This window comes from Aotus nancymaae, unplaced genomic scaffold, assembly GCF_030222135.1.
Source record: "Aotus nancymaae isolate 86718 unplaced genomic scaffold, 86718_ANA_hifiasm-v0.15.2.pri h1tg000059l, whole genome shotgun sequence".
NCBI lineage: Eukaryota > Metazoa > Chordata > Mammalia > Primates > Aotidae > Aotus > Aotus nancymaae.
In genome coordinates this window covers 72,102,875-72,127,576 of record NW_026988473.1, presented here as the reverse complement: position 1 = coordinate 72,127,576, position 24,702 = coordinate 72,102,875, and the positions used below count along the sequence as shown (strand labels likewise).

At 40.1% G+C, this 24,702-nt stretch overlaps 1 protein-coding gene across 5 annotated transcripts in view; it reads left to right on the top strand.

Moving 5' to 3' along the window:
• GRM5 (glutamate metabotropic receptor 5) overlaps positions 1–24,702 on the top strand; it is a 551,045-nt gene that overhangs the window by 482,602 nt on the left and 43,741 nt on the right. For all 5 annotated transcript variants that reach the window (XM_012444850.3, XM_012444849.3, XM_012444851.3 and 2 more), the window contains exon 8: positions 2,926–3,865. In XM_012444850.3, the coding sequence (XP_012300273.2) occupies positions 2,926–3,865 (940 nt within the window). The remainder of the gene's footprint in view (positions 1–2,925; positions 3,866–24,702) is intronic.

Sequence of the window (24,702 nt, the reverse complement as noted above, 5' to 3'; positions counted from 1 at the left end):
AGGAATGGGATATGCCCGGTGGCTCACAGCTGTAATTCCAGAACTTTGAGAAGCAGAGGTAGGTGGATCACTTGTGGCCAGGAGTTCTACTAGCCTGGCCAATATGGTGAAACCCTGTCTCTACTAAAAATTAAAAAAAATTATCCAGGTGTGTCTGTAATCCCAGCTACTCAGAAGGCTGAGGCAAGAATTGCTTGAACTCAGGAGGCAGAGGTTGCAGTGAGCCAAGATCGCACTACTGAACTCTAGCCTGGGCAACAAAGCGAGACTATGTCTCAAACAAAACAAAACAAAACAAAACAAAACAAATATATATATATATATATATGTACATGCATGATTAATACTTTATTTTGTAAAAGTCTCTCCAAGGAGCAATTTTGTGTATATAAGCCTAAGCTCTATGGCATACTAAAGTATCAGAAATTGAAATCCAACTTCTATAGGAAGCACATGGGAACATGGATGACTAGAAATATGGATACAGGTATATTAATGAGCAATGAGAGATGTATTTTTTATACTTAATGAGGTTATATATCAAAAGTGTTTTGTATTTAGTTGTATTTAGTCTGAACTATCCACAATTTCTAAAATTAAATGTATTTTGTTTCCATTTTAAATGTACAATTATTTAAAGTAAGAATACATTTTCCCATAGAAACAATTTTGCAAGGTGTGCTGAAAATCCCAGGCTAGCTCATAACTCATATTAAACCTATTATGACTTTAATTATAGTACTAATAATACTATCTAAGATCTTAAAGCAAAACAGCAGCAGGGCAGAAATAAGACGAAGAAGAATTCCATTCCCTTCCCCTTCTATCCCCTTCTCTTCCCTTCCTTTTTTCCCCTTCCCTTTCATTTCCCTTTCCTTCTTCCAGTTCCCTCCCTTCTTCCCTTAGAAGCGGCGTTAGACATAGTTTGGAAGAACTACATGCTTCCTTGCCTCCCCTACCTCCCAGTAACCATTGATATTCAAAGCCACTGACTGTAACACTCTTGATCATGGGATATGACAAGTTAATAAGAAAACTTTACCCCTTCTCAACAAGGATTTGGTTTACCTGCATATATCAAGGAAATAGATACATAAAGGAAGCTTAAACAAAGAAGATGTTGATATGCATACTTCACAGGTAGTGGGGAGTGGAGCCCCCTCTATTTTTCTCTTCCAAACCCAAAACACATTTTCTGTCCTTCAAGTTGCCTTAAGCCCAAAACAACTGCTGGAGTTCTAGCCATCATGTTTATATTAAGGGCAGCAACAGAAGAAAGTAAAGAAGGGAAAAAGGTTACTTCTACCATGAGTTTATTTTCCTTTTAGGAATCCTCTCTTTACATGTTATTGGCCAAAACCTCCTCATATGCCACATTTTACGGCAACTGTTGATGAAAAATGCAGTGTTTTAACCGATGCCTTTACCATCTCAAATGAAATTAGAGATCTGTTGCTGAGAATAGAGGGCCAAATAGATACTGACATGCAATTAGTCATTTCCGCCATATTCCTCACATTTCCAATACTCCAGATTACTTGCCTCCTTCCCTACTTACTCAGTGAAGCTACCTCAATTCTGTTTTCTTTAAAAGTCTAACTGACAGGAATGATCCTCCTAGAACAATGGTTCTCAACTTTGCTTGCACATTAGAAGCACTTGCAATAGTGTTAAAAAATCCTGATGCCCAGGTCATGATCAGACCAATTAAGTCAGAAGCTCAACCAATGGGACACACAGGTCTCAGGATCTTACATATATATGCACATACACACACACACTCACATACACATATAGTTTTATATATATGCACACATATATAGGTGTGTGTGTGTGTGTGTGTGTGTGTATATATACGGTGTCTTGGTAGTTCTAGTGTGTAGCCAACTTTGAGAACCACTGTCCTATAAAATTGTAAAAGAGGACAGATAACCCAAATGATGCTATATTCTGTCACTTTTTTCTGCTATACGATTAAGACATATTTTAAAACCTGCATGCCGTAAGTAAGGAATTATTTTGAGAGTGGTGCACTTCCCTTGCCTGCCAATGGTTTCCCTTTGGGGTCAGTTTTCTTATAAAAATGAACATCTTCCTTTTTTAACAGAATCTTCTGTAACATCTAAACCACAAGGTTCTCTGAAAATTCCAATTCTTCTTTACTAGTGTTGGTCATATTTATACCTTTTTCACTTTTCACACATTCCCACATCCATTCACTCTATATGGCTCTAAAATAAGTCTTAAATGTGTCCACACCTTTATCTCATCCAAAACCCACACAGCAACCAAAGAAATGTTTAAAACACACACACACACACACACACACACACAAATCTGACCCTGGCATTGCTCTACGTAGATCCTTAGACTAACTCCCTATTGATCTAGGACTCTCTGAACTGCAAAATCCCCCTCCTGCCTACCTCCCAGCCTCATCTTAGGCCACTTGTTACACTATCATATGGTGGTTTATTTTCATGCCTCTCTTCCTTACAGTTAACGTGTTTGCCAAGTCCATGAAATCCCCAACTCCATCAAACCCACACATTTATTTGCTAATTCCTATTGTAGGAGGCCTTTGCTGCTTCCACAGACTGATTAAGAGTCCATGTTATACTTGTTGATGACCAATTGTTTAAAGGCTCCTGATTAATTTTATATGAGGGCTGGAAACATGTTCTTCATTATTGTGTTTTAGAGCCTAGAACAGTTCCTATCATAGATCGTGTATGTGTTCAGTAATATCATCATAAAAATTTCCTGAATGAACACACGAAACAATGAGTAGCATGAGATTCTGAAATTAAAAAGGCAGATGGGAGACAGACTGAAATGGTCATAAACAGCTGCTTGTAACTTAAGGATACGTGACCCAAGTCAACATCTCTCCCTCCTTTACCGTATGTGTTTGTGTCTCTGCAGGTTGTGATTTGATCCCAGTACAATATCTTCGATGGGGTGACCCTGAACCCATTGCAGCTGTGGTGTTTGCCTGCCTTGGCCTCCTGGCCACTCTGTTTGTTACTGTAGTCTTCATCATTTACCGGGATACACCAGTAGTCAAGTCCTCAAGCAGGGAACTCTGCTACATTATCCTCGCTGGCATCTGCCTAGGCTACTTATGTACCTTCTGCCTCATTGCAAAGCCCAAACAGATTTACTGCTACCTTCAGAGAATTGGTATTGGTCTCTCCCCAGCCATGAGCTACTCAGCCCTTGTAACAAAGACCAACCGTATTGCAAGGATCCTGGCTGGCAGCAAGAAGAAGATCTGTACCAAAAAGCCTAGATTCATGAGTGCCTGTGCCCAGCTAGTGATTGCTTTCATTCTCATATGCATCCAGTTGGGCATCATTGTTGCCCTCTTTATAATGGAGCCTCCTGATATAATGCATGACTATCCAAGCATTCGGGAAGTCTACCTGATCTGTAACACCACCAACCTCGGAGTTGTCACTCCACTTGGATACAATGGATTGTTGATTTTGAGCTGCACCTTCTATGCGTTCAAGACCAGAAATGTTCCAGCTAACTTCAATGAGGCCAAGTATATCGCCTTCACAATGTACACGACCTGCATTATATGGCTGGCTTTTGTGCCAATCTACTTTGGCAGCAACTACAAAATCATCACCATGTGTTTCTCGGTTAGCCTCAGTGCCACAGTGGCTTTAGGCTGCATGTTTGTGCCGAAGGTGTACATCATCCTGGCCAAACCAGAGAGAAATGTGCGCAGCGCCTTCACCACATCTACCGTGGTGCGCATGCATGTAGGGGATGGCAAGTCATCCTCCGCAGCCAGCAGATCCAGCAGCCTAGTCAACCTGTGGAAGAGAAGGGGATCCTCTGGGGAAACCTTAAGGTAAAAGTAGTGGGGGCTTAGAGGGGTGCTGACCCCTAGAGCTGATGCAGAGGCGTGTGTTTCTTGGGTCTTTTAAATGGGAGAAATTTGAGTAAATAAAACCACGGGAGTCAGGGTCCTCGGGGAATGGACCTTCTCATCAAATGGTATTTATGGGGTTAATGGAATGTGGGTCCAATTACTTAGGGCAAGTTTAGAAACATGGAAGTTAAAATCTCTAATAAAGCAGAGTTAACAGCATATAGGGAGTGAGGCTGAGAGGTAGACAGAGCAGAGTTAGATCGCAAAGCCAAGGCAAGGCCCGTCAAGTCCTGAGGGAACAGAGTTACATTGTGAGATAAGTTCTAGTTCACCAGAACAGATTAAAAAATGTATTACTAACAAAGATTCTACTGAGAGCAGAATGCCAAGAACGCTACACATCAGACTGCACTTGCCTCAACCTTATTCAAGCCAGAAGAGTGCTTAAATGCCCATCTCATTGAGGCACAAGAATGTAGGATTTCTATTTCAGCTCTTAATGGGCAAGATGAAATCTTTGGGAGAGGTTGAAGCAGCTGAAAAGGACAAAACAACAAACTGACTTTGCATATAATTGTCCTAAACAACCAGTCAGTTTCCCAGTTCTCTGTGGCCTATAGTCTCATGCCACCCCACAGTTATCATAGGGAGTAGTTATTCGACCATTTCAATCTGAAAAGAATCTAGAGCCAAAAGCCAGTGATTTCCTCCCAGGTAAGGAACTGCTTTACATGATAAATGATCCCAAAGCACTTCAGAAGGCAAGATGATGTTATCAGTGGCTCGGGAAGAAATGATGAAGTACCAAAAAGGCCACACAGATTGATGATAATTGGGACTAAGGACCACCTTTATTTAAGAAGTACACATCAAAAGGGCTGATCGAGACATCAGCGCTGCTAACTCTACTGAAATTTAACAGTATTTTTTAAAGCTAGATAAATAACTGGAAGATATGTATCTTTTAAATGGAAGCTACATATCTAAATAACGTTGCTTGAACTATTCTCCTATACCATCACTTAGCCTGCATGGAAGTCCTACTTTCTGTCAGCGTTAAATCTTCAGAGCATGACTTAGCCTGATGGTGAAGATACTGTGTCTGCTGAGGTTTGAAAATAACTCAGAGGATAGTTGAATTTTATCCACAGGGTCCAATTCATTTACATTATTAACTTGTACTCTTACCTCTTTCAGTTCTTTTCCACTTCCTTTACACTTCTCATCTCTTTTTACGTACATCGTACGAGATATTCAATTAAACTGTAATTCGTGTCTTCTTCAATAAATCCTGGCAATGGTGTGGTCTGTACACAGCAGGCCTTTCATATATCTAACCTGCTGGCCTATTTTCCATCTGCCTTCCTGACTCCTCTATGAAACGTTCTTTTTCTGAAATTTCTGCAACATCAGCCTTTCCTTTTGGCTAAGAAAATTTATTTTTCAGACTTTTGTTTTATCAGCTTTTCTTCAAGTCCTATCTGTAAACAAAATCTCCCAGGAAAGCCCAGTATACAAAACAAGCACGTTGAGGGAGGGAGGGAATTGTGAGTCTATGTCTAAGCACCTAAAAACTCACTAAAGAAAGCTCCTTAGGGAGAGAGCATGGAGTGGTGGCCGAGAACACAGGCTGCAGAGCCGGATTGTTTCAGTTTGAACAACAGCACTGCTGCTTCGTCTCTCTGCACCTTATTTCTAACATCTGACACACTGAATTATAAAAAGTGAAGGAGATAATACATGTAAAGGCTGGCACATAGTAGGCACTTTTCTAAAAATAGCACAGTACAATGCTAGAGGACACTGGGATTAAATACTGGCGGCATCACTTGCCAGCTGTGGAACCTTAAGCAAATTCACGTAACCTCTCTATGCCTTGTTCCTCGAAAAAACGGAGATAATGGAATGCGTAGTTCATAGACTGATTGTGAGAACTGAATGAGTTAACATGTGTATAGTGTCCGCCACATAGTAACCACTTCTTAAGTATTTGCTATTTTAATTAACCAAGTTAACCACTGTCAGTCTTCTTTTACTCCTGACAGTTACTGTATCAGATACACAATCTGGATGATCTTAATAACAAAGAGAGCATTATAAATGACAGAAGAAATCTATGGAGACATTGATTATACAGTCTGGGTTTTCCAGCTCCTTGATATTCTGTATAGCGCACATCCTTTGTTCCAATTTAAGCAGAGCAAGCTCCTTAGGGGTGGAGCCCTGCTAATCACAGTGCCTCCAATACCTGACTGTACCTTGAAGGGTGCTTGGCACATAGAAGATGCTCAATAATGATTTCTGGTATGTTTGTTGAATACATTTGGGAAGGTAGTTATGTGGTAGGTATTTTTTTTGCTTATCTTCAAATGTGCACAGTCTTGCTCCCCACTTGTCCTATTAACTTTTATAAGATTGAGACAACAGTGCCCTGTATTGCAGATATCTCACTCATGTGGTCACCAGGTTCTACTCTAGACTCGGATCACTGACCTTGTACTTTGCTATAGTTATAATAGTTCCCTAGTAACATTAGTTAATATTTTCAACTATTTCATTCCTAATTTAATAAACAAAGGAGCAAACAAAGGCAACACATTTTACTGATAGTGCTAATAAGTAGAAAACAGAAATTCTAAAGATTTTTGTTGCAACGTTTTAACTTGTTTTTCCTACAGGGCTATGTAGTGTTTTTTGTTGTTGTTTTTTTTTTTTTTTTTTTTTTTTTTTTTTGCTGGATTTTGCAATCTGTGCATTTGGATGTTAAAATCTCAAGGGTAAGGAGAGAGTTTTGGCAAGTGTTTGGTCTTCTTTCTGCAATCTTGGCAAATCTTGATCTGTCTATGTGATTATAGCTGAGACAGGCTACAATCTGATTATATAGAGATTTCTTTTTTTGCCATCAATCAAAATATTCAAGCTAGGACCTGCTTTTGATATGGAGAAGAAAAGGGGGCAAGTCAAGCTATATTCTCTTATATCACATGCGTCTGATACCTGCTCTTTTTTTTTAAGCCACAGTCCTTAGAAAGAAATGCAAACTACAATTCCTTTCCTCTATAGCTTCCATGAGTTCCAAAACTAAATATTTATTCTCTGTGATACAAAATCAAGATGGTTAGCATATTTATTACATTGGAGGATATAGTGAATTATGTAGGGATTCATCTCCCATTTGATGATTAGTTGTATAAAAGTCACTGTATATTGTATTGTCTGCCACACTACAGCTTAAATAATGGGAAACAAATAAATTCAGATGTTTCTAATATTTTCACATTTTCCTCTGAATCACTTCCATGAGTTGTGCTTCTCAGACTTGAAAATCTTAATACACCATTGAGCCCACCTCTTGGGATGTCAGGTGGACTTAAATAGGTAAATTAAGTCTCTGGATGTAGGTATTTGGGGAGAAGCATCCACCCTGCTGGATCCAGCTCTGTTCTGCTGCCCTCCATCTTGTGTATGAAGAAATAGACTGCTATAATCTCAGACTGGGTATGCCCGCTGTTTCTGGGTAGGGTCTATGTGTGTCCCTTCCTCATGGAATGGCAGATGGCAAGGGCTCTCCATCTTAAAGAGGATACTGTGTATCTCAAAATAAAGAATATAACAGTATCTAAGGTTAGAGTAACTATGTCTCCCAAAGTTAGCACAGGCTCCTGGAAAGGCGTCTGTACAGAGATGGAAAATGCAAAGGCAGCATACTAGTTGACAGTTCCGGCTTTGGAACCACACGTGGGTTTCAATTCAGCTATGAATTTGAATAAGGCACTTTAGGCTGTTTTCTCAACTGTAAAATGGTAGATAATAATTCCTATTTTGAGTAGTCAATAAGGTAATATTCATTAAGTGTTTAGTACCAGCACATAGAAAGTATTCAGTAAATGCCACCTAACCTTTTAGAATTGTGTCTGCAAGTAGTGGAAAGCCTATTTTCAAACACTTATACTCTTTGGGGTTCATTTTCCTTATGTTATAAAAAATTTTGGAGGGAGATTGCTTCGGGTGTTGGTTCAGTGATGCAAAGGCAAACACTTCTGCCATTCTCTAGACCTGTTACTAACGGTTGTAATACAATTGCCATGGCTCCATACATTACATCCTTTCATTAGGGAAAACAAAGAATTGCCCTTTTGTCTCACTGAGCCAAAACTGTCTAATACAAGAGAATGTGGGCAAGTGACATTTAGCCTCTTCCACCTCTATCATGGAAATGGAAAGAGAAAAGGGGGCGCCAAGTGTTTGTTAGATAATCCAGTGCATAGTGTCTAAAATGTTAGTACCTAGTAGTAGTCATGGTGGTAATGGTCATAGAAGGAGGAGGAATGGAACAGAGAAGAGGGCAAAGAAGAGGAAGGAAGGAAGATGAAGTGAAGCACAAAGTAAGAGACGGGCAAAAAGGTTCAAATCAGAGTAGTCCCCCAAATGGTTCATTTACTGCCCACCTGTTATGTTCTGCCACCTTACAGAACTTTACCTTTCATATGTATTACTAGTCTAATATTTCTTTTTTCTTTTCTTTTTTTTTTTTTTGAGATGGAGTTTCGCTCTTGTTACCCAGGCTGGAGTGCAATGGCGCGATCTCGGCTCACCGCAACATCCGCCTCCTGGGTTCAGGCAATTCTCCTGCCTCAGCCTCCTGAGTAGCTGGGATTACAGGCACGTGCCACCGTGCCCAGCTAAATTTTTGTATTTTTAGTAGAGACGGGGTTTCACCATGTTGACCAGGATGGTCTCGATCTCTTGACCTCGTGATCCACCTGCCTCGGCCTCCCAAAGTGCTGGGATTACAGGCGTGAGCCACCGTGCCCGGCCCCTAGTCTAACATTTCTAATTGAAGCAACAATCCTCCCATTCTTTACATGAGGAATTTGAGCTCCTACACGGTGAGAAGACTTACCTATTATCTCATGACTAAGGAGTAATGGAGCCGTTTTTAAACTAACATCTTAGCTGATAATCACTAAAGCTGAGCATATATGGACTGCCTTCTTTGGAAAATTAGTGTATGAGTTGAAAATTAAATAGCTCAATGAAAAAGAAATTATTTGGTCAAAAACGTAAAAAAAAAAACCTCTATTCTGTTATTGGAGATAAACACTGAGAAGTCTTGCACTCGGTGCAAGTAGTAGAAAACTATCATCCATTTGTTCACTTTTTCTAATTACTTTGCAAACTTATACACAAGACCGTTTATTTTTCCAAGTAACCCTCTTAACATTCTGAAGAGCTAATGCTCCAAAGAACTTACTTTAGAAAACACCGGCCGGGCGCGGTGGCTCATGCCTGTAATCCCAGCACTTTGGGAGGCCGAGGCGGGTGGATCACCAGGTCAAGAGATTGAGACCATCCTGGTCAACATGGTGAAACCTCGTCTCTACTAATACAAAAAATTAGCTGGGCATGGTGGTGCGTGCCTGTAATCCCAGCTACTCAGGAGGCTGAGGCAGGAGAATTGCCTGAACCCAGGAGGCGGAGGTTGCAGAGAGCCAAGATCGTGCCATTGCACTCCAGCCTGGGTAATGAGCGAAATTCCGTCTCAAAAAAAAAAAAAAAAAAAAAAGCAAGCACCATCATAGACCCAAGAGAGGACAAGTTTAGGGGCCTGAAGAGTAGTTCATGTCTTCGGTGAGAAGCGGGCTAGAGGAAGCAAATTTCCACCTCTCATCATGGAGAAAGAATCACTTTGAGCTCTCTGAGCACCTAAGGAGACAACAGAGGTAATTCTAACAGATCCAACAATTTTCTGGGAAGTTAAATTGGCTCAACCTAGAGCACAAATAGAAAAGTGCCCAGAGTCAGTCATTCAATTCATTGAAATAGCAAAAGGAGATTTTTATTTAAATGGAAATGACTCACTACAGATTTTTTTATATGGAAACGTGCTATTTATGCCATCAATGTATAGAGGTCCCTGTGATTAACATTTTGGTTCTAGACACTAATTTCTAGCACAGCATGGTGCAGCACCAAATCATTGTCAAGCAGATAATGCCAGGCTTCCATTTAAGGCCTTCACTTCAGCTGCAAATTCACAAATGAACACAAGGCCAGTTCTGACCTAAATAACGCATTAAATCTGATGAATCTAAAGTTCTAGCTCTACAAGATTCAGAATTTCCAGGCACATGGAACTGGGGTTCTAAAATGCAATGGGCCTTTTGTGGCTAAATTAATGACAGAGACCTACAGCTCAAAGCTATAAATTTTCTCAGAAGGAAAAGCCCTCCCTTGGGATTCTAATCAGTGGCAGAATCATTAGTGTTGCCTCCACCTTAAGTGAAATTTAGAAAGTGCCATTTGCCACTTCTGTTTTAATTAACTAATTAACTTTGCTTTAATTACCATTGTCATGAGGGCCCACTTTGACTATCCGCTAAAGCAACTGCTGGTCTCCCCACGTTCATTGGCTGAATTGTTATTATTATTTTTATTTATTTATTTTTTTTTGAGACGAAGTTTCGCTCTTGTTACCCAGGCTGGAGTGCAATGGCGCGATCTCGGCTCACCGCAACCTCCGCCGGGTTCAGGCAATTCTCCTGCCTCAGCCTCCCGAGTAGTTGGGACTACAGGCACGTGCCACCACCACGGCCAGCTAATTTTTGTATTTTTAGTAGAGACAGGGTTTCACTTTGTTGACCAGGATGGTCTCGATCTCTTGACCTCGTGATCATTGGCTGAATTATTATATGCCTAAAAAAAGGGTTCATTTGTATGAATTCCAATATACCTCAATTGTTATCAGAGCTTTCATAATTTCCAATGACTTACATTTCTTTCAGGCATTAGTAGTCTGCATGAAGTGATGTTCATGCTATTTCTCTTTCTTTAGAGTCCTCCACCTTACCTTCTATCTCACCAGGTCCTACTTATCTTCCAAGGCTCAGACACCTCAATAAGACCCTATCATATTTACCCATCTCACAGATTTTCCCTCATCTGGACTTTTAGAGCATTTATTGGGTATAGCATACATTTTACACATACACTCACCCTTTCTTTACTTGTTATTTATTCACAGAGATTAAGGACTCAGCAATGCCAGGCACTGTGGTGTTATGCCCTTGGGATATAGGGATTGCTTGTGTACATATGTAACATTTTCACAATCATCTAATGCTGTCTTCAAAGTATTTATATCTCCCTTGGTGCCTGGCACAGTGCTTGACCAGCAGTGATTAATAAAGAATATACAGAAGGACAGGTGGATTAGAGATCTGTTGGGAAGCAGCTCATGGAGCTCACATTTCCTTCGCAGTGAACAAGATTACTCATTTTGTTGACCTGATGGGCCAGATTTTATCTGATAATGCTTGTCCTAAGAATACAAGAAAAAATGCTTTCAAAAATCAACTTTTTTTTTTAAATCAAGCTTACATTGAATGCCTACTCAGCAACATCAATAACTGTCCCAGATCCTAGGGATACAGAGATAGATTTAAAAAAATATATATATATTTGAGAAGCCCTCAGTCTCCCAGGGAAGGCAGGATTAGAAAAAGTAAGTTCAATAAACAATACAGTGCCATGATAGGAGCCTACAGGGGCAGAGAGGGGCCCAAAGGTAGAAATAGTAAATTCTGTCAGTAATTAGAAATAATATTTTAAAGATACTAATTCGAACATGAGAAATTAAGTGTTTTAAACCCTGTTTAGAAGACTTCAGAGCTTCTCCACCAGGTAGGACAGAATAGAGCCAAATTTATTTTGCATAGTGGGAAAGGGCCCTTGCCAATCTGACTCCTTCACCTTTGGCTAGCCTTGCTTCCGGCCACCCCCTGCCTGACTTTCCACACTGACCCTTCACAATTTCTTTGCTTTAGGGCATCTAGGGAGGCAGTTACCTTGGTAGCTACCCCATCGCACCCCCAACTCTCACTTGGCCAACTCATATTCATCTTAGATACTGATTCTGCTGGAAAGCCTGTCCTGGCCTTTTGAGAATGCATTACGTTCCCTTCCTTATGATCCAAATGAGCCATGTGCTTCTTGCTACAGAGCATTTATCATCCCATGTTAGAACTGTCTGTTTAATTTCAAGACTCTTTTACCACCATCGCCAGCCCTGTCACACACACACTATACTGTGAACTTATTATAGAGAGGAGCTGTAATTACTCAGTATCTGTATCTTTGGCACCATGCACAGTGCCAATCACATACTCAATACTCAAAAAATGTTTGTTAAGTGAATGAATACATGGAGAAATAACTAATGATGTCTGAGCTGCATTGGCATTTTCCAGTGAACAAGAAAAGGCTAAAGCTAGGGAGTAATTACATTTATTGAGCGCTTGCTTTGGGCCAGACACTGCTCTAAACTCCTTAAACTTATTGAATCTTTTCATTTCCAAAACAATCTCTGGGGTAGGCATTACCTCGCTTATTGTACACACGAGGAAGCTGAGGTAAACAGAAGCGAATTGACTAGCCCGTTCAGACAGTGTAGAAGAGGAAGGATTAGAATAAAAGGAAGCTAGCTTCATGGCCCATTCAGGTAACCCTAAGCTGTGTTCCCCATTCCAGCCCTTATGACAAACCTGACAGCCCTAACTGAGAAAACCTGAGATTAAAGAATGAGGAATAGAACTCTTCCTAAAGGAATTTCCTTGAATACTGCTTTCTGCATCTTTATTGCACTGTATACTTTTGATTCCATCATATCTTGAACTGAACCTAATTTGATATGCTTTTTATGTGTGAATAGAGTACACAAAATCCTCTGAGATAAAATTTAAACCTTAAGAACTGCCTGAAATTTGGTGGTGATTTTCAAATAGCTATATAGATTTTATGAGAATAAAATCTGACTGACTTATTTTTATCATTTATAATAGTTTTACAGGAATTATGAGGAATCAAACTACTTTTATGTGTATATTTTTATTTACCAAGTTTTTATTATGAACTTTTATGAGGTTTTCATAAACCACAGTTTTACTCTGCCTCTATTTACTAATTTTTCCCTCCAAGAAGTCCCACAAAGTTCTAAAAAATAAAATTTATAAATATACATTTAGAATTATGCTTTTTTTTTTTTTTTCCCTAAGACGGAGTCTTGGTCTGTCGCCAGGCTGGAGTGCAGTGGCGTGATCTCAATTCACTGCAACCTCTGCCTCCCAGGCTCAAGGGATTCTCCTGCCTCAGCCTCCCATGTAGCTGGGACTACAACTGCATGCCAGCACACACAGCTAATTTTTGTATATTTAGCAGAGATGAGGTTTTACTATGTTGGCCAGGATGGTCTCTATCTCTTGACCCCGTGATATGCCAGCCAGAGGGTCAGTGTTTCAAGTCATCTAACCTTTTCCCACTCTCTCCCCGAGAACAAAATTACAGGAGTGCAGTCTATGAAATCTCAGCAGCAGAAATTGCAGCCCTTTCCCAAACGCCACCTATCCCTTAGCACAGTGGCATTCATCAGGTGCTGACTTTGGATAATAACAGTGAATGAGCAACTGCAGAAACCCTCACTGGAATGGCAGCTCCCAAAAGCAGTGAGAACAGCAAGCTGGAACTGGCCATGGTGTGAAAGTGGGCCTGTATTTACAAACTCACCCGGCCAGAAATCTCCTAGAGCTGAATCACGAACCCTCACATAACTACTTTTCTTTGGAGGGAGTGCCTAATCTGAAGTGAAATTTCATGAAATACACAAAGAATCCTGATGATTCCCACTTTGGTTCAGTCCAGTGTAATTTGACCAGTGTTTAGAATAATCACTACATACTGAGTACATCGCTGAGTTCTGGGAGAATAAAGATAAATAAGACACAAAGCCTGCCCTTTGGAGAAGCTCACAGAGTAGTGGGGGAGATGAATTCATACACAAATTGGTATTTTAGAGTATGGAATGATAGGGAGAAGAATGCACAGAGAAATCAGAAGTCACTGAGGAGTGAACTGAGTCCAATTTGAACATTTCTGGAAAGGTGACACTTGAGTTGAATCTCAAAGGATGATTAAGCCACGTGATAACCGTGGAATACACTGTACTGGTAAACAACAGGAGCAGCAGCCCAGAGGTAGGAAACAACAGAGTGTGTGCAGGGAATCACCAGCATGTAGAATGTGTGTCTGCAGGTAACAGGAGATGAGGCTCACAGGGGAAGCGCAGAGGAGGATCCTCTATTGTGTCCTTATAAGCCCAGCCTCAAGGAGCCATCAGCCAACCACCTTCCAGCTCTCCAGTTACCTTTCAGCCACCTCTTTTCCCTTTTTAATACCCACTTTAGACATCCAGTTCCATAATACTCATGACTACCTCCCCAACACCAACCTGATACCTACACATACCATACGCAATTAAAACTTCCCCTCCTCTCTGCTAGAGAACTGATAAATTAATCTGTGCTATGATGATAATGATTAATAATGGCTGGCTTCACCCTTTATGCAGTAAGCACTTACTGAGCAACTACTTTATGACAGGTACTGTGCTAAGTACTTTTATCTATTATTTCATTGGATTTTCACATAATATTTTAAATTAGAAACTATCATCCCCTATCCACATATAAAGAAAAGTTAATAACTAAAGCACATAGAGGCTCAACAGCCTTTAGTTAGTGAACTTATAGGTGGTAGAACCAAAATTTAGGATTCAAACCCAGGTCTACATGTCTTCAAAGCTCTTTTTGGTTCCAATATTGCTTTTCTGGTGAATTCATTTTCTCAAGCATGTATCTCATTTTGTTCTCATTACTGTTGATAAATAAGGTCATGATGAATGCATTTCTGCTACATATTTTGACCCAGATTTTTAGTCTCAGAGAAATAACCCTAAAGGCCATTTATTTATTTATTTTGTATACAGGCAAATCAGTCTAAGTGACCCTGATGGAACAAGGTAGCCGTTGGTGTCTCTCATGTTGTAACTTGGCAGAAGTAGTGTGGTACAGGGAAGTGAGCCTTGTCAGCGAAGACATGTATTCTAATCCCGACTTTGCCATTTACAAGCCAGGACCCTAGACTAAGCACTTAAATCCTCAGAGCCTCTAGAAAATAAGGACGGAAATATTCATTTTGCTCTATATTGTGGTCCAAGGGCCATGGTGGCTCACACCTGTAATCCCAGCACTTTGGGAGGCTGAGGAGGGTGGATCACCTAAGGTCTGGAGTTCAAGACCAGCCTGACCAACATGGTGAAACCCCGTCTCTACTAAAATACAAAAATTAGCTGGGTATGGTAGTGGGCACCTGTAATCCCAGCTACTCAGGAGGCTGAGGCAGGAGAATTGCTTAAATCCAGGAGGCAGAGGTTGCAGCGAGCCGAGATCACACCACTGCACTCCAGCCTGGGAGACAGAGTCAGACTCTGTCTCAAAAGAAAAAAAAAAAAAAAGAATGTCTCCCAAAGTCCAGATCCATGAAACGTTAAGTTTCCTTTTCACAAATCATAGGTTCATCATATGACCCCACCTCATATACAGTCCTGGTGACATAATCTAAGAGTAGGTTACATGACTTTATTCTTTAGAACGCTACTGACATGGAAATATTTGACCTCAGGAATTCTGTCTGAATTACTAGGAAATCATTGCTCTACCCTGGGGACCCATGGCCCTCCAAAGTTTCATTACATTTTTTAGTGTCAGTTAACAAGTCTCTGCTTAGCTGCTTTTCTAGAAGTCAAACTTTCCTCAGGGTTTAAAGGTGGTTTGTGAGTTTTAGCCATTTCTCTCATTCCTGTTGTGGTTTGGCAGTTCATTTATGATTCTTCATTAAAAATCTGATTTTTAACTTGGTCCAGAGCATGTGGATTCATCTTTACTTAATTACGCAGAAACTAAATGATGATTCACTGCAATAAATTTTATGCATCACATAATATGAAACTGTATTTGGTGAGGCATGTGTGTGCTCATGTTTTTCACGTATATTTAGCTGCAACATTTAAAAAAACAATTGAAGAACATAGTCACAGCATCTCTGAGGTGCATAAGCTTTCTGCCTGGCCTTGTTCTCTGGCATCACGACAGCACATTCTGGGGAAAAGAAGCTGCCAGAGAGCGTGACTCCCCCTCTGCTGAGTTAAAATGGCACAGCCAGAAATACAAACCAATAATGCGGTTTTCTTTCATTTATTTATATGACTTTTTGGTTTGAGAAAAAAAGGAGAGACCACGATTTGGTAATCAAAGATGTATCTGTCATTGGCCATGCCCTTCCAAAGCAAAGAGTAACTGAAAAGCAGAAAGCATGCTGAATGTAATAAGGCTCCCAGTGAAAAGAATAATTACAATCAGCATTTGTTAAGTAACTCCCAGTCATGTATGAGACAGCATTCCATGCACTTTACATACTACTCTTTTATGGAATAAAGCTTCCCAATGCAGAGTTTCGGATTCAGTTGGTCTGGGGTAGGGCCAGAGAGGTTGCCTTGCTAGGGAGCCTCCAAGTAATGCTGACACTGCTGGGTTAGGAATCACAATACAGATTCACTTGGAGAACCATGGACTTACCTCTTCTAAGCTCGCAACAGTGATATGAGTCAGATGTTATTATTATTAACTCTGTTTTAAAGTGAGAAAACTGAAGCTGACAGAGGTTAAGTGATCTAAGATTACGTAGCTGGTTAGGGATGCAAATAGTCCTGAAATCCAGGGTTGTCTGAGTCCAAACATCTTGTTCTTTCTACAATACCATGATTGGTAAGCTTTCAAGAAGGTATGTCAAGTGGGTAATTGTTTCCTCCTTCCTGTTTGCTTCATATTCAGACTTTTGTTTTGCAGATTCATTCAACTCTAGGACATTGCTGGCTCACCTGAGGGGAAGGTAATCACACTGCTATTGTAAGAGGCTTGCTATTGGTTGGGTTATTAAGCATACTCTCCACTCTGCCCATCTGGTAAATTCCATAGCAATCTCCGAGATTATTCTAAAAGTGTTCGCCCAGCTTCTCCACTTACGGCTGACCTCACTAGGAGCCAATGTCCAATCCAGGAGACTCGTTCCGATTCCTGTACATTCGGGTCCAAGCAAATGACTGTGTTCATGTCAGATGCAGCAACACAGTTAATTAACAGGGAATTAGAAAAGAATTTGGGATCTAAGTTGGCTAGCATAAGCTGGCTAGCATATAAATTGGCTAGCATAAGTTCTCAGCATCAACAAATAGAATTGCTGTAAAAACAAATGCTAAATTAAACAAAGAAATCTTATTAAATCTTCAGTAACATGAATAAAACAAAGGAAGTAATAGGATAGAATAATATCAACCTGAAATCCTCTTTAGTAGCCAGAGTGATGGCCCTCAAACGTGGTCACATGCTATTCCCTGGAACCTGTGAATATGTTATGTGATAAAAAAGGCTTGCAGGTGCAATTATATTAAGGAAAGATGATCTTGGATTATCCAGTGGGCCTAATGTGATCACAAAGGCATTATAAGAATGAAGTAGGGGTGCCAGAGTCGGAGAGACACTTGAAAGTGCTACTCTGCTGGCTTTGAATGTGGAGAAAGAGTATAGAAGGAAGGCCAAGGTATGCCAGCAGCCTCTAGAAGCTGAAAAATACAAGGAAATGGACTGTCCCCGACAGCCTCCAGAAAGGAATGTAGTGCTGTTGCATACCACGATTTTAGCTCAGTGAAAGCCATTTCAGCCTTCTGATCTCCAGAACTGGAAGATAATAAATTTCTGTTGCTTAAAAGCCACTAAATGTGTGGTCAACTGTTAAAGCAGCAACAGAAAACTAATGCACCCTTCCTAAGATCTGGAGACCAGATGAATGATCCTGTCCTAACCACAACACTCCTTGAAACGTAGACTATCATGGCTTAGACAAAGGAAGAGGAGATTTTCGTCTTCCCTACCCAAAACTCCCATGAAGTTTCAGACATCTTATAAGGTTTTACTCTGGTCATATGTATCACACGGAAAGTCACCGTATTCCCCCGTCCCCATAGCATGCATCTTCTACCAGAGATCACTGGGGACAAGAACATATTCATTCCTTGGTTGGCTCTCAGTAGATACTCAGTAAATCGCTGTCATGGTAATACAAGGGGTAAAAATGAGAGCAAACCCTACAGATTCCTCCTACTTATATTCCTCAGGAATAAACAAGCTCCTGCTGTGTTAAACCAGCCATCTGAACTTTCCCCTATGCTGTGTCCTGTTCACTTCACTCTGGATCCCACTGGTCTTGATTAGAAGCCGAAGACAGCAGGACCACACTCGGCCCAATAATGAGAGTCAGGCACACCAGACAGTGTGCTCTGGACTGAGGCGGACACATTGTGACAATGCAGAAAAGGCACACAAGGAACATCAGAGGAAAATGAGAGGGAACGGGAGCTATGAGTGAACTGTGGACACATCTCTCAGGAACTGCCCAGCCACTGGATACACCCGAGTGTATAGCTTATTGCTGGAGAATGAACCAGGACAAAAGTAGACTTTTCTCCAGCAAGGGCCTGGCGGTGTGGCAAAACAAGAACCAAATGTCCTAGCCCAGATGGACTAGCAGGCACTTTTCCCTTTCATTGATTAACTAATGAAAACACGAGAAAAACTGATTTCATCATTCACTCAACAGAAGTCCAACTTCAGGATTTGTTTTAGTCTAAAGGATGTTTAGAATGTTGATGGTACTTGAGAAAAACCAAGCAAATTGACTTCAGTGGAAAAAAAAAGACACGTTAGCAGAATGCTAATGTGCTGAACTGAAGCTAAGCAGATGCAGACTTCTGATGTCTTGGCTGTCTTTTTCACCTTCAAACTCCAAATCCCTACATCAAAGCACGTTATCTAATTCCCCCCTTGGACATTTTCAGAGGCTTTTGTTTAATTGCATTCACTGCACAGACACTGCTTTGTGACTGTATCTCCAGGGAAAATAGTGCCAGACAGACTGCAAGTTGTGGGCTGAAAGGAGCAGACAGCTTTTACACTCCGGGGCATTTCTGACCATCCTCAGTAACGGTAGTGAAGAATCAGACCTTGTGTGTCAACCATCTATGGACTCTTCTCCTCCTCCTTTTCTTCCCCACTCAACCCCTAACCTGGCCCCCAGCAGTCAGCCGACTGGGTCCCTTTCCTGGCCACTAGGTGGCAGGCGAAGTTCTTTGGGGCAACTCCAGCGAGGGAGCCTTTCTGCCCAAGATGCTCTCAGCTTGTGTAGCAATAATCAAAGACTACCACTGTGGGTTTGCACAGAGAACTCAATGTAAGCAGCAGAGACAAACTTTTGCAGAAACAATGGTAACAGTAGAGGCGCTGATTTCCAGATGTACCAACTGAAGAAGATTCCAAATACAAATTTCCAAATTTCATCTCTTAGTTTGCACATTACCATTAATGTTACATTTCCATACCCATAAAAATGATATGACAGTCCAGCCACGGTGGCTTATGCTTGTAATCCTAGCATGTTGGGACACCAAGGTGGGAGGACAACTTCAGGCCAGGAGTTCAAGACTGGCCTGGATGACATAGCAAGACTCCATCTCTACAAAAAACAATTTAAAAATTAGCTAGCTGTGATGACACACAGCTGTCATACCAGTGACTCAGGAGGCTGAGGTGGGAGAATCACTTGAGCCCAGGAGCTTGAGGAGGCAAGAGTGAGCTCTGGTCATGCCATTGCACTCCAGACTAGGCAACAAAGATCCAGACCAAAAAAAAGTAAAAAATAAAAAGTGACATTTAAGAGTTGGAAAAAAATCAGAATTGTTTCCTAGAATGTTGACGCTAGATTTTAAAAGCGTATATCTCACATACCATAGAAGACGTCTTGCCTAAATATCCTCCTACCACTCACTTTTGACACTGAAAATGCCATTACAATTCAGTGAGTGGTGTTTGCAGTGTTTATTCTTCAGAGTCAAACTACCAAGATTTTCCATTGATTGGTGATGTACCATGTGCCCATGTGTACTATCTGTTTAATCTAATTCACTTCTTACAACAACCCTGTAAGAAAAGTTTATTAGACCCCTGTACTGATGAGGACACTGAAGTTTGGAGAGGGAAAGAAACTTGCCCAAGGTGGCGAGTGGCTAAACTAAGGTTTGGATTCAATGGTTGAGGTTAACTGTAGCTCTAAAATCTACTAAAATGTGCACTATCTCTAAAGCTTGACCTTCTGAATAAGAATCAAATCTGCCTCGTCAGTGCTTACTCATCCCATTTCTGGAGGGAGAAAAGAATTGTGAAGGGGCACATAGCCTTTTACTATGAGAGGAAATTAGTATGTCAGAGTCGGCAACATTTTACACCTAAGTGAGTGCTCAAAGCAAGTATGAAGAACTTGAAGTCTGCTGGTGGGAGGTAGATGAGAAAAGAGACCAAGAATGAAGTCAGGCTGTTTTTGCAACTATTACAGGATTCAAAGTCAAGTTCTTTGGACACTCCAGCTAAAATCTAAATAGCCAGAAACCACAGAAGGCAAAGTGGAGTGTAGGAAGGATGTAGAAAGGAGATGATGGGGGCTAATGATAACTAACTTCCGGTGAACATTTACGATGTAGCAGACACTACTGTCAGTACCACATAAACATTCATCCAACGATTATAACAACCCCATGAGACAGGTCATATTAGTGTCCCTATTTTATAAATAAGGAATTTGAGACGTGAGGTTAAATAAATTGCCCAAGGACAGATAGCTGGAAAGGACTGGACTTGGAGTTCAAATCTAAGCAGTTTGTCTCTAGAGACCATTAGCTTAGCTACCAGAAATTATACACTAAGATTGTATTTGAAAGACTGGTAAAGAATTTGTAAGAATCAATGAAAGATCAGTATTGAGAAAGATGTTTGAGAAATTGTCATCATTACAACTTGATTTCAGTTACAAATCTTCCTATTTAACCCTCTTGATAAACTGAATAAATAACTATCCATTTCCCACTTTTCCTTTGTATTCCCCCCATCCCTTATTAGTTTCTCTTTCTGGAAGACTTAAAGCCACTGTCTGAAGTACTCCTCTGTATCATAATCCGGTCAACTTCTAGAGACAACGTGGTTTGGTCATGAAAGCAAGTGTACACGAGAAGCACATTTAAGTTTCTTAGCTGAAACGTCTGCATAAAGCAAACAGGGCTGACTTGGACTGAATTGGTACAAGTAGTTGGATATGTTTCCTAAAGACAGATACAGATGAAGTGCATGGTTTCATTTTATCGGTTATGATTTATTTTTATTTCCTTTCTTCAAATGATGACCACTTCTAAAGCTGTTGTGGAACCTATATTTTAGAAAGTGGTCAGGTACAGCTGAAGTGCACCAGCTATTTCTTAAGTACCTACCTAATAGAAATACTTAGGTCAATTTTTAGAATTAAGTGTACTTGACAATCTGAATAATTTTTTAATGTTTAAATCAGGTCCTCAGAAGAAAATATTATTTTGATCGAGAAATTAAGTAATGATTTTATCATCACTTCTCTAGACCATGATTGAAGTTTCTTCTTCTCCTTCTATTTCCTCTCTGGATCAAAGCTGTAACTTCAACCTAACTGCCCAAACCTGTGTCATCCATAACATTTTGCTTGCTCTGACCCTTCACATCCAGTCAGTCATTTCTCCTACTAATTTGACCTTATCTTTTGAATTTTCACAATATCTTCATGGACCAGGTTTTCATAACCTATTGTCTGAACTGCTAACATAATGTTCTAAATCTCTATCATTGATCCACCACCCTGTCCCAGCAGCTACCAGAATCATCTTCCTACAAGTGAAAATGTAATCACATTATTCAATACTTAAATTAATTTCAGAGAGTATACATGCCTTACAACATAAAAATCTAAAACTCTTTCATGTGGCTCAGAAAGTCTTAATCACCTGGCTCTTGATGACTTGGCCTTCCCAATCTCAGGTCGGACCACCAGTCGGCTACATCAAACCCCTAGAGCGCCCCCCTCCCCACCACCACCAGTGCTTCTCCAGTCAACCTCCAAACACATACTGCAATACAGTGCCTACTGCATATGGTTCCTAAATACAACATTTCTTTTGTTGTTGTTTTATGTTTTTTGGGTTTTAGGTTTAGTTTTTTCATTTTGTTTTGTTTGTTTTTGTTCTTTGAGACAGTATATGGCTCTGTCACCCAGGCTGGACTTCAGTGGCACAAACAACACCATGGCCTGGGCTAAAGTGATCCTCCTGCCTCAGCCTCCCAAGGAACTGGAACCACAGGTGTGCGCCACCACGCCCGGCTAATTTTTGTACCTTTTGTAGAGACCAGGTTTCATCAGGTTGCCCTACTTTGTCTTAAACTTCTGAACTCAAGAAATCCACCCTCATTGGTCTCCCAAATTGCTGGGATTACAGGCATGAGCAACTGTGCTAGGGCCCCTTGGCCATTTCTTTGTTTTATATTCCTCCTGCCTCTACTAATGCCTGAATTAATCTCCCTTTCTATTACCTAGGAAACGCCTTCTTACTCTCCAATTCCTAACACAAATATTCCACTTATTTTATCAACCTTATTTCCATTGGATTCTCTGGACCTCCCATAAAACTCATCAGGTTGTATTGTACTATTGATTTGTATGTTTTTTCCCTGTGCTTGACAGCAGATTTCTTGTAGGCATTGCTTTCTTTCTCTCCACCCTCAGCAACTAACTCGGTGCTTGTTTTTATCAAGTTCTCTGGTAAATATGTGCTGGATGACCAGCAAAGATTTATTTCTGGAGTCTCTGGTGAAGGCTTAGCTCCTCCCTTAACGTGAATCAACACTCAAGAGTAGTTCATTTTCCAAGAGAATAACTCAACTTTCAAAATGTTCCACTAGTGCCTGGTAATACACTTTTAAACATATTAATGTCTCCACTGGAAACGTAGAAGGTAAGTGCTAAGAAGATTTAGATCTGGCATGTTGTAATGCTATGAATGATATATTTTAAAGCATTTAATTTTGAGGGAAGAATTGCTTTGCAGTGATTAATTAAATGTTTTGGCTCCATAATAATTGAAGTATATTTGTGGAGCTATTAAAGACTATGTCTGGATGATTTTGATGAACTGCATCTAAAACACTCCCTTTGTATAATGAATTGATATTTTTGAATGCTGTGATTACAGTGGATGTTTTTAATTTGCATGTGATGTTAGTGGTCCCATTTGTTCTCACTTCAATTTGATTTAAATGTTTTTGATTAATTGTTATGAATTTTCTGAATGGTAAGGTAAACTAAGCAGTTTTATTTTCAAAATTCTGTCTCAAGCAATGTTCCTTTTTATTTACATTAGTCTTGCTTCGCAGTGGTCTTGCTGCACCGTATCTGGTGCAAGCAAGTCCTGTCTCCTTCAGAACACATTTTATATCAGAGGAAAGTATGCCTCAGGCATAATTCTGTGAGTTAACAGCTCTCTTCTCCCAAGCAGCATTCCTTTGGTTAAGATGAAAGGAATAAGAGGAAGATAGGAATATCCTTTTCTCTAGCTGTTTGGCTAAAAGAAGTTTTCTACCTTTCCTCATTCACTGAGACACATTTTTTTGGCCTTACTTTCTATGTCCCAACTCCCTCCCCTCCCCACCCCCAACAAGGTATTTGTAGTTCTAGTATTTTCATTAGTTTGTTGTCACAAGGCTATATCTGGTGGCTGGTTAAAGAAGAAAACATATGTATCAAGTTCCTATAAAGTACTGCATGGTATTACATATTATATCTTACTTCATTTGTATAATGGCCTTGCAAAATAAAATATACTAATTTCTATACTTGTGAAATTGAGGCTCAGAGGGTTGAAATAATTTATCTGAGACTGCATGTTCAGCTTGTTACTGAGCTAGTGTGAACCCATGGCTGCCAGCCTACTCCTCGTGCTCTTCACACTATGCCTTATTATAACCTCCATTGCTCCTTAGCTGAAAAATATTTGCCTGTTGGTTGGTCTCAAAAGAGGGAATCAGGTATAGAAGTTAAACTCTCAAGTGATTAAAGGGACTCATAGAGGAGACAGTCTTGAGTACAAGAATAATGGGAGTGTTTGAGTTGCTTATGTAGGGAAAGCATTCCAGCAAGAAATAGATAAAAGATACGGCTTGGGGCTACTTGAGGTTGTCTCGCTCTCCTAACTGAGAGTATATTCCCTAAGGTCCATCTGTGGTCCTTGACTTCTGTCTAGTTTTGTTCTCTTCTTTGGAGAATTCAACCATCCCATCATTACACTTTCAATTCTCAGGTATCTGCCTTCCTTGAATCCTGGTTGTGAGTCTACAAATGACAACTAGATAGCTCCACTTTCATACCTGGAATCACCTCAACCTCAACACATCCAAAGCTCACTTTCTTTTATATCAAATAAATCAATTTGTAATAGTTTCTTTCTTCCCACATTTCTATTAAATGCAACAAGTTTTTCTACTCCTACTCTGAAAATGTAATCACGTTTAATTTTTCCTGGTCCTCAATTTACCCATTTTTAATCAGATATTAGATAAAACTGGTTTTTTAATGTTTTAATTTTGTATCATTTAATTTCCACAATTGCTATACAATTGAATATCAAATATCTATACATCTGAATTAATACAAGAATGAGAAACCAATACATCTGATCAACTAAAAAATGTTCAATGCCTCCCCATTTCTGTTGAAAAATACACTACTGGGAATTCTTCATAGTATCTTCAGCTTGCTTTTCTTACCTTTTCAATGTAACCTTATGCTCCTCCTCAGCATTAATCTTCTGCATAAACCAAGCTGCTTCATCACCCAAATTGTTGTTGTACATTTCTGTTTCTATGAAGTAAATTCATTGAATTTACATAAATTTATTTATATGAATTTCATTAGCATGAAGTTTCTCCCCACTCATCAAGCTTACACCATAAAGTCTTTCTTCACTATTTAGT